The sequence below is a fragment of the Microtus ochrogaster genome, unplaced genomic scaffold (genome assembly GCF_000317375.1).
Source record: "Microtus ochrogaster isolate Prairie Vole_2 unplaced genomic scaffold, MicOch1.0 UNK17, whole genome shotgun sequence".
In the NCBI taxonomy this organism is placed as follows: domain Eukaryota; kingdom Metazoa; phylum Chordata; class Mammalia; order Rodentia; family Cricetidae; genus Microtus; species Microtus ochrogaster.
In genome coordinates, this window is record NW_004949115.1 from 3,017,688 (window position 1) to 3,028,934 (window position 11,247).

Sequence of the window (11,247 nt, forward strand, 5' to 3'; positions counted from 1 at the left end):
GGAGTGGTGCGGTCTTGGATCTTGCTTTCGAAAGTTCAAGTAAGTTGGTCTTTCTAATAAAAATACATGCCACTTAATATCTAGTAATAAACAGTTTTGTGCCTAATCTAGTTGAGAATAAATTCTGGTTTTCTGGCAACAAGCTTCTAAACTGCAGTAGAAAGGACACCCTCGAATGATATTTTAACCATGTGTACTTAAAATGGACAATACACGACATTCACTTTTTAAACATTTTTATATTTAATATAATAGATTTTAATACTTAGTTTTATAAAGACAAAGTCACTTTATAACATTTAATGTAAAAGTCATAATGCACTGGTCCAGTTTGACACAACAAAATATTCTGAATATTAGGAACAGCTCATTTGCTTAACAAGGCAGCAGCTATAAAACTATAATGTGTTTAGCTTATCTCCCCTGCAGAACTAGAAAATACATTATTGGCTTGTTAACCTTCATTTATAACCTTCTTGAAACTCTAAAAATCTCTTTAAGTATTTATTTTCAATTAGTCTAGCCTAAAATACAATATTCAGTGATCTTCACTATTCTGACTTTAAAATAATATCAAAAATTAACAGCATTTTTTTTTGGTTTTTTCGAGACAGGGTTTCTCTGTGGCTTTTGAGCCTGTCCTGGAACTCGCTCTGTAGACCAGGCTGGTCTCGAACTCACAGAGATCCGCCTGCCTCTGCCTCCCGAGTGCTGGGATTAAAGGCGTGCGCCACCATCGCCCAGCTTAACAGCATATTTTTAAGAAAGGATTTGTTGTAAATACAGCTGACGAAATAGTCAACACAGTGTGTGTAACAGTGCTTTTGTATATAAGCACAGACCATATGTTTTTCTAGAGCTATTGTCGTATAATTTAACAATCATTACATAAGAGCAGATGTGACAGTTCGCATATAAACTATTAACTAAGATTGAAAATCAGGACATATTTTAGCACATCAATTCTGAGTCAAAGCAGAAAGGCTTAGTTCTAAATTATCTCTTTTAAGTGGCAATTTCCTTGAAAAGACAGTATAATCAAATCTTAAAGATGCTACCAGTATTTGGTAAATTCCAACTTACAGATTCTCAAAGACTCAACTTGAAAAGAAAGTGTTTTTGCTTCATTGAAAAGAATATATGCTACATGGCATAGCCCTCTGTTTTATTCACAGTCTATTCTTGCTAAAGCCTGACCACACCAATTCCTTCCCAGAAAGAAGGGAGACTTCTTTGGTCACCATGAAGGTCTGCTCTCTCTCTCTCTCTCTCTCTCTCTCTCTCTCTCTCTCTCTTTGTTTCTAGTCAAGTAAGAGGGCTTGAAATCAAAGCCTAGCATGAAAGCAGAAACTCCTCAGGCTGATTCCTGCCCCATTTCCTAAGTCAACTGCTTAATAAATTACTCTTGTCAGAGATGTCAGAAGACAGGACAGGTCCGTGTGGTTTGATTGTTAGTTTTTATAAAGTGCTATCAAAGTCCATTTATATTTAAATGAACTGTCATGTAATGTCTGACCTAGAAGAAGCCTAAAGCATGTAAAAAAATTGCTCATCTAAGTCAGAGAGCCGAACCTTCTTAGGTAGATGCTGGCAATTCTACATAGTGCCTTAGTAAGTATATGGGAACTATACTTCATGTGCTGGTGAAACTAACGAAGCAATTCAGTATTAGTGTAACCGTTCCACACTACCTCCTATAAATTAAAACACAGCTGATGAAAATTCAAAATATAAAGCTGGGACACAAGCAATCACAAGCCATTCTGAGAAAATGCCACACACGACAGTACACTAAAGAAGTTTTAGTTATGTCTCAGTGTAAATGAAAGAGCTATATAGTCAACTGAACTGTTTCTTAACCTTTCTCAAAACACTGGCTTTATTCTATGTAAACCTAAATCCAGTGATGTTTTTCCTTATATCAGTCCAGAATTTAGACTTCATTTGTATTTAGCAGTAGCAGAGTTAGTAGTGTCAACCAGCAAATTGTGAACCCTCAAGAACAGAAAGTGCAGAAGTTGCTTTTTAAGAACTTATATTTCTGTGTTGAACAAAATTAAGTTTTAAACGTTAATAAAGTTTCAGTAACATAACATAGAAAGCAAAGCCCTAAATGGGCAATTTCCTGGATAATTAAGGCTACAGTTCTAAAGCTCAGTTTTGACAGGCTTGGGGCAATCTGAAAAGCAAAGTTCACCAATATGCCATAACAGCATCACTAATAAACACTTTGCCTTTTGAAAAGCCGCTAATCCCATGGAAACAGCAGCACAAACTTGAAACTGACTCCCTAAAGTGATATGGTGGTGCCCTCTGGTGGTTCTACTGAGCATGTGACCCTGATGCTGGATATCTTGGGACACAGAATGACAGAATTTTTTTAACTGCAATTAATACAAAGGAATGAATCATTGTGCTTCTGAGTACCTTTCTTTTTGCCTTCAAGCACATAGGCAATGCCATACATCCCTGAGTAGTCTCAGGAATCAAGCTGATCGTACAGGAACCTTGGTAAAGCTAACAGTGGCAGAGATTTACACCTTGGTTCTAGACTTTAACTGGGAGCATTTCGCATGCTCCAGCTTTGCCTTTAAGTCTAAGGGTCTCTCAAAAAACCTCACCAAAGCTGGTTCATTTAACAGGGAAGCAAGAATCTGTTCAAATGCAAAAGACCACTGATGCTCTTCCCTGGGAGAGGAAGGAGTTTTCTCCACACTGCTCTCTGCATTCCCCTCACGGGCTCCAGAATCACAGGCTGTCCCGGAGAATCTTCTAGCTGCTGATTTAGGGCTATGGAGTTTCCTTCCAACTTCTTCCATCCTGAGCAAAAGGTTGGTAACAATAGCAATGGCTTGATAGAGTGACTCTTCTTCCGGGTCTTCATGAAATAAATTATACAGGGTCTTTGAAAACTGAATAAATTGTGACTAGAAGACACAAGATGGAAATATAACATTTTAACATTAGACTAGAAGGGGAGCTCAGAAGTGGAGAGAATCCTGTATAAAATTCGTAATATACAACCTTCACCACAGAACTGAGGACTAATTCCATGATACATCTTTGCTCTAGGAAGGGAAGTATGAACCATGAAAGAATATTTCATTTAAACCCTCTCACATAATTGTCAAATTGAAGAATATTATAAATGAAGAATATTATAAATTAAGAAGTTGTCTTTATTTACTGTTGGGTGACAATTTTGATTATGTAAACTTTCATATTTTCTTTCATGTAATTCTCATCAATCAATTTTAAGAAAAGGCTTAAGGACTTCTAATTTGGTATCAAAGGGCTGCAATGGACACCGAACTTAGATGACTTAATATTAAGAAAGAACGACTTTTGGGACCTACCTAGTAGTGTAAGAACTCTTAAGAAACCCCTTTGGATGTGCGTGTTTGTAAAGGCAGATACGGGACCAAAGTTAAGAGACTCTAGTTAGTTTGCTAACTGCTCTCAGGAAATTCTAAATATTCCTGGAAAATACTTGTCAATTTAAAAGCTATTCAAATCCAAGAGTTCTACAACTCAGTTGTTCAACCTTACATGTTTGTATGTACATAAAACAAGTACAAATAATATGCTTCATAAAAATATATTATAAAAATGCTTTCCGCCTTTTTTTATAGTCCTTTTCATTTATAATGATTTTAGTATAAGTAACCCAAATTGGCTTATTTTAGGAAGCCTTTATTTAACCATCAAACTGGAAAGTTCATTAAGACACTCTAAGCTATTGGATAGTTTTGGTTTGGTAAAGTTCTGGGGAACTTCGGTATCTCAATCAACCAGCCTTTCTTTTAAGACTATAAGAACACGTGGGCAATGTATAAGAAAGAGATCAATTTAAATAATGTCTACACTAGTCCTTAATGTCGCCTATGCAGCATCAAATATAAGGTCACTGGGGATTACGTAAGATCTATCTTAGTAATTTCTAAGTACATAGCAATAGATTTGACATCAGGTAGGCACTAACTGAATGCTACTTAATACACGTATATTTTTAATGCTGAAATATGCCACATATAAAAATTTTCTATAGAAACACTAAATACATTTAAGCAATTAATGTACAATTTAAAAAATCTGTTGACCTCTTTCATGATTACTTGAATTTTCTAAAGCTGACAACCTGCAGATTATTTAACTATTTTTTCAATAGTATGTAAGTTTTTCTTCTTTTCCTTTTCTTTTGTGGTATTGGTGACTGAACCATGGGGCTACATGCACTCACATTAATTAAAAAAATTACTTGGAAAATTCTATACCTGATTCATTCTTGGTAAATCTTTAATGTTTTCTTCTTTTTTAAGAAGCTCATCTTGCCATTGACTTAAATAGGCTTGAATATCGATTTTTCCTTTGCCTAAATAAAAGAAATAAACAATTTTATAATGAACAACTAATATTTCCCCAAATCTCACAAAGAATCAGTGAAAGTGAAAGAAATATCTCTGAGGTAAAAGAGCCCATCTCTTTCAGTCCAGGACACAATCTGAATTTAGCTTTGATCTCACTGGCCTTCAGAAAACATTATCCACTTCTATTTAGACAAAAACTTACTTTTGGAAATTTGATGAATATCAAAAAATAAAGAAAAAGAGGGAAAATGATGTATTTAGATTAAAACAGCACACTTTGGTCCAACAATAAATGTCATGTAGTCATACTCAAATAGCCTACCACACTTAATCTTTTCTGTATCAAGTTCTTTATATGGTGGTTCTTTTTTAAATAATGGAAACACTATTTATTGCTTCATTTTTTCAACCAAGATGATATTTGCATGACCATGAAATTCTTATTTAAATTTTTGTGAAAACTGGGCAAAATAATGGAGGAGTTATCTTTAACTAGATCTTCTGTTGTGGAATATTAGTTGAAGATGTGTTATATTTGTTTACACCATGGAACATTTGTTTAATGATGCAAAGATGTGTTGCATTTTTTCTGAATTTCTTTAACTCTGTGAAGCTGTGTTACCCTGCCTGTCTAAAACACCTGGTTGGTCTAATAAAGTGCTGAACGGCCAATAGCTAGGCATAAGAAAAGATAGGCGGGGCAGACAGGCAGAGAAATAAATAGGAGGAGAAATCCGGGAGGAGAAGTCAGGGGAGCAAGAAAAGGAGAAGGCAAGGAGGATATCAGGGGCTAGCCACCAAGCAACATACAAGCCACGAAGAAGTAAAGGTATATAGAATAGAGAAAGCTAAAGGCCCAGAGTCAAAAGGTAGTTGAGATAATTTAAGCTAAGAAAAGCTGGCTAGAAACAAGCCAAGCTAAGGCTGGGCATTCATAACAAAGAATAAACCTCTATGAATTTATTTGGGAGCTGGGTGACAGGACCCCCAAAGAGCCAAAAGAGTAAAAGAGAATAACCATCTCCACTCTTCAGCAATTATTTTAATTAAATGTTTTAAAATGTAGAATGGTGAACTTTAAATGAACAATTTCATAGTCTATCAAAATGCCATGTGTGCATACTATTTTACTCAATATTTTTATACTTTTCTGCATTTTCTTAAATTATCCTGAAATTTCCTTTTAATTTTTGTAGCATCGCAGCCTGCAATGAAAAAAAATTGGAAACATCTTAAATGTCCACCAGTATTCAGCTAGTAATTGAAACAAATTATGTTGCAATCAAATCATGAAATGTTATGTTCCCATTAAAAGTCAAAAGGAAGATCAAAATGAGTGGACATGGAAAATTATCCATGATATATTACAAAATAAAAAAAAGTACCCAGTAGGGATGGTTCTACATATGAAAGTCTGTCAATGTAATCCACCATATAAACAAACTGAAAGAAAAAAACCACATGATCATCTCATTAGAGGCTGAAAAAGCCTTTGACAAAATTCACCACCCCTTCATGATTAACGTCTCAGAGAGAACAGGGATACAAGGAACTACCTAAACATAATAAAGGCAATATACAGCAAGCCAACAGCCAACATCAAACTAAATGGAGAGAAACTCAAAGTGATCTTACTGAAATAAGGAACAAGACAAGGCTGTCCACTCTCTCCATATCTATTCAATATAGTACTTGAAGTTCTAGCTAGAGCAATAAGACAACAAAAGGAGATTAAGGGGATACAAATCAGTAAAGAAGAAGTCAAACTTTCACTATTGGCTGATGATATGATAGTTTATATAAGTGACCCCAAAAATTCTACCACGAAACTTCTACAACTCATAAACATTTTCAGTAATGTAGCAGGATACATGATTAACTAAAAAAATAATAATCAGTAGCCCTCCTGCACACAGATGATAAAAAAAATCAGAGAAACATCACCCTTCAAAATAGCCACAAATAACATAAAATATCTCAGAGTAACTCTAATTAAACAAGTGAAAGACCTGTAAAACAAGGACTTCTTTGAAGAAATAAATTGAAGACACCAGAAAATGGGAAGATCTTCCATGTTCTTGGGTAGGTAGAATTCACATAGTAAAAATGGCAGTCTACAGATTCAATGCAATGCCCATCAAAATCCCAGCAAAATTCTTCACAGAACTCAAAAGAATAATACCCAGCTTCAAATGGAAAAGCAAAAACACAGGCCAAAACAATTCTGTACAATACAGGAACTTCTGGAGGCATCCAGACTTCAAACTCTACTATAGAGCTATAGTAATGAAAACAGCCTGGTATTGGCATAAAAAACAGACAGGAGGACCAATGGAATTGAATAGAAGACCTGGATATCAATCCACACACCTAGAAACACCTGATTTTTGACAAAGAAGCTAAGAACATAAAATGGAAAAAAGAAAGCATATTTAACAAGTGGTGCTGGTATAACTGGATATCAACATGTAGAAGAATAAAACTAGACTCATATCTATTGCCATGCACAAAACTCAAGTCCAAATGGATCAAAGACCTCAGTATAAAACCAACCACACTGAATCTCATAGAAGAAAAAGTGGGAAGTACACTTGAACACATTGGTACAAGAGACCACTTCCTAAATATAACCACAGTAGGACAGACACTGAGAGCAATAATTAATAAATGGGACCTCTTGAAAATGAAAAGCTTCTGTAAAGCAAAGGTCATGGTCAGCAAGACAAAACAACAGCCTACAGAATGGGAAAAGATCTTCATCAACCCCACATTGGACAAAGGACTGATCTTCAAAATATACAAAATACTCAAAAGACTTGACATTAAAAGAGCTAGTAATTCAATAAAAATGGGGTACAGACCTAAACAACAGATGAATCTCACAGGGCTGAAAGACACTTAAGGAAATGCTCAACATCCTTAGTCATCAGAGAAATGCAAATAAAAACAACTCTGAGATTCCATCTTATACCTATAAGAATGGCCAAGATCAAAAACACTGATGACAGCTTATGGTAGAGAGGATGTGGAGTAAGAACACTCCTCCATTGCTGGTGGGAGTGCAAACTGGTACAACCCCTTTGGAAATCAGTGTGGTGATTTCTCTGAAAATTAGGAAACAACCTACCTCAAGACCCAGCAATACCACTTTTGGGTATATACCCAAAGGATTCCCAATCATACCATAAGGACATGTGTTCAACTATGTTCACAGAAGCATTATTTGTAATAGCCAGAACCTGGAAACAACCTAGATGCCCCTCAAACAAAGAATGGATGAGGAAAATGTGGTACATTTATACAATGGAGTACTATACAGTGGTAAAAAATAATGACATCTTGAAATTTGTAGGCAAAAACATATTGAGTGAGGTAACCCAGACCCAGAAAGACAAATAAAATATGTATTAACTCATAAGTGGCTTTTAAACATAAAGCAAAGAAAACTAGCCTACAATTTACAACCCCAGAGAACCTAGACAACAAAGAGGACCCTAAGAGAGACACACAGGGATCTAATCTACATGGGAAATAGAAAAAGACAAGATCTTCTGAGTAAACTGGGAGTGGTGGGGGTCACGGGAGAGGGTAGAATGGGAGAGGGGAGGAATGGAGGGGAGTGGAAAAAATGTATAGCTCAATTAAAAACAATTAAAAAGAAAAAGATGGCTAGAAACAAGCCAAGGCCAGGCAGTCATAAGAAAAAAAAAGCACCCAGTGGAAGAGTGTTTATAGATATTTTAAAGAGAGATGACTCCATATGTCCATGTATACAAAGAAACAAATCTGAAAAGGATATAGCATAAAATGTTTACAGCCTCTCCTTCTGGCTCGCTTTGTCTAGGGGTAAGAAAGACTACATGCTGCCCGAATTTCTGCTACAAAGATTACCTATTATTTTTGCAATTCAAATGAAATCTTTAAAATAATAAAAATGAATATGGATCACTTACTATTAAATTTTTATAACCTCTGAGATGTAAGTAACAAAAGAGAAATAATAAATTTCTTTTATGTAACTAGAAAACCATATCAGGACAAATCTACAGCCTTTAAAGAACCCCAACCCCTCCCCCTTTATAGCTATTACTATTTATAGAATTAATAATTTAATAAATTGAATGATATTCCTAGATTGTTTCATAGTACCTTTTTCAGGTGTATTTTTTTCTGATTCTGCTTCCTTCTCATCTGCATGCTTGGAAACTAAAGGGAAAAGAGGGCAACTGTATATTATAAAATGTTTAAGTATCTTTTAAAAGTAAAATAATAAAAGAATAGTTTGTATAAAGACTTATAAGCACTTACTATGCTTTTGACCCACCAAAGCAATTTTATGTGACCTGATCTCCTGATCTTAGAATGCAAAGCATCAAAAATATTCATAGTAAAAGAAAAGAACACTGTATATTAATATTTAAAAAAATCCTAGAGGGTAATACATCAAACTTAAGTATTTGCTTCTGAGTGATAGCTTCTCTATTTGACTGCCTTCAAATTAAGAAGCATTATGTGTATTACCAGGAGGAAAGCCCTATGCATGATGGAGGTCTGAAGAAGAAGCCACACGCCCCGGGTAAGACAAGAACTCATTGTGAAACCCTGCACAATTCACTGCTTTCTGTACTCAATGTTCTTCTATATAAAGTGGGCAGACTTAAATAGATGGGTTTTGAGGTTTTGTTAATGCTCACTTTACATACAGTAACCAAATAGACATACACATGTTCTCTGTAAGACCATGTACCTATGAAAATGAAACAAATGAGAAAAGCTCACACACAAGTGTTTATCACTTCCAATTTATACGAGAAAGCAGATTCTTCTATTGTACACTTGATTTATAAGAAGTATTCACTATTTAAATAAAAGTTATGGATTGTAAATTATCAATGATTCTATCAGCTTCACCATCCTTTATCAAAGCATAAAAATGGTCTGATACAAAATTTCTTTAATACAATTAAAAGCAAAAATCTTTTACATATACTTCCTTTTAAATAATAAGAAATTTCAAAAAATAAAAATTATTAAGCACAGTCTAATCAGTCAAATATTTACAGACTATGCTAACTGCTATCGTAGTATCACAATGTAAAAGGTACAGTGACTCCAATTCAAGAAGATCTCCACAAGTAGTTAGTCATCAAGATGCCCATGGTCCTGTCTACCTATCTACTTGGGAGACTGAGGCAGGATGATTACTGGAGCCCAAGAGTTTGAGACCAGTCTGAGACCCAATTTAAAACAACACAAATTCAGTTAAAAGTTTAAAGGAATATTTATTTACCCTGGAGCTGACTGAAATAAAGCAATTCTTCGGTGGAAAGCTCATCACCCTTGGAAGAAGTCTTAGACATCACTTCAGTATAAGCTGAAAGCATATAAGCCAAATCACATTTACTAGCAGTGAAGGCAGAGAAGTGGTTCTTAAATGCAGACAAATTGAAGAGTAGAAATTAGATAAAGTGTATAAGAAATGTGTACATACAGAAAAGTGGAAATACTATTGCTCTGCTGTTGTGTACCAAATAAAACATTTCATCACTTTGAATTCTAAGATTTTTCTTACTTGTATTTCTTCTTTGTTATTGCTTAAGAATTTCATATACGCATATGATCAAATCCATCGCCCCATTTCTTTCTTCCCTCTTCCTCTACCATTAATCCCTTTTAATTCCGTAGACTCTTTTACAAACACACTGAGTCCTTTTGGTTCAGAGGTCATCTACGGGAGCACGGGTAACCTTCTTGCTTTTTACCAGTTTTTAGAGAGTCATGGAAAGACGAATCTGGTAGTTAGATTAGCTCTGAACATGAAATTTAAAACTCCTGCACTAATAAGGAAACCTGAAGCTCAGAGCTTTACTGTTCCCCACTGTTATTCAACGGAGACACAGTGTTTCCTAGCTTATATTTTATCCTACTTAATATTCTTACTTTCAACCTCTCCATCAATAATGTATGACATGGAAAATTTAAACATTTAAATGGTAACATAATCTAATAAAATTTATTCTTATAATTAAATTATTATGTGGTTTGACTTTTGTTTTTAATGCTGTGTTAGTGATTTGGGTGTCTGAAGGATTAAACATGGCTTTAGTTTGTTGGTCTGCTAAATGATTCCTTGCTAACCTGAAAAGCCTTTAAAAAGCTTTTAAAGGAAGCCAGGGAGAACATTAGACAAATTATGAAGTGCTATTTGGTTTTAATGAATTACTAAATCCAAGCCACTTTTCGCAATATATTTTTTTAACAGTAGGGATGTGTTGGGAAATAATCCTAAGGACAGTGGAAAAATTTATGAAAACTGAAAGGGCATGGTGACTTTGGAGAAGTAGAGCAAAACAGAAAAAAAAAACTTTTGGAGTTAGATGGGCCTCATATCAAGTATATTTGGGACATAATTGAATCTCCCCAACCCTCAGTCTCCTTTTGTAAAAATTGGAAGGATAATATAATCTTTCAAAGATTATGATGCTAAAATAAGAGAGTGCATATAAAATATATTTTAAGTGTGTGTTTATGCATGCGTTCAACCATGAGCCTGTGTGAGGGCCTAAGGGTGACATTGGATATAAAATAAAGGTTGTGCACATGCTAATTTAGACCCATCTGCAAGTTTAGTAATCTGTCTAAAGTGAGTCTCTATTTTAGTGACAATGACAGCACAAATTCAACAGTATCCCAATATTCCAACGGTACATAAGTTCTTGTACAAGCTATCATTTAAGAGCCAGCTAGCAGGACACAGTAGCACATGCCTGTTATCCTTGCACTTCTGAGACTGAGCTCAGTCTGGGATATATATTGAGACTATATCTCAAACTGCATACATATACATACACACACACACACAGAGAGAGAGAGAGAGAGA

At 35.0% G+C, this 11,247-nt stretch overlaps 1 protein-coding gene across 1 annotated transcript in view; it reads right to left on the reverse strand.

Annotated features, from left to right (window-relative positions):
• Positions 1 to 717: 717 nt before the first annotated feature.
• Tbc1d8b (TBC1 domain family member 8B) overlaps positions 718 to 11,247 on the reverse strand; it is a 76,323-nt gene continuing 65,793 nt past the window's right edge. Inside the window, exons 18-21 of the mRNA XM_005367365.3 lie at positions 9,658 to 9,741; positions 8,517 to 8,573; positions 4,275 to 4,372; positions 718 to 2,927 (exon numbers count right to left, since the gene is read on the reverse strand). Of these exons, the coding sequence (XP_005367422.1) occupies positions 2,535 to 2,927; positions 4,275 to 4,372; positions 8,517 to 8,573; positions 9,658 to 9,741 (632 nt within the window). The 3' untranslated portion in view covers positions 718 to 2,534. The remainder of the gene's footprint in view (positions 2,928 to 4,274; positions 4,373 to 8,516; positions 8,574 to 9,657; positions 9,742 to 11,247) is intronic.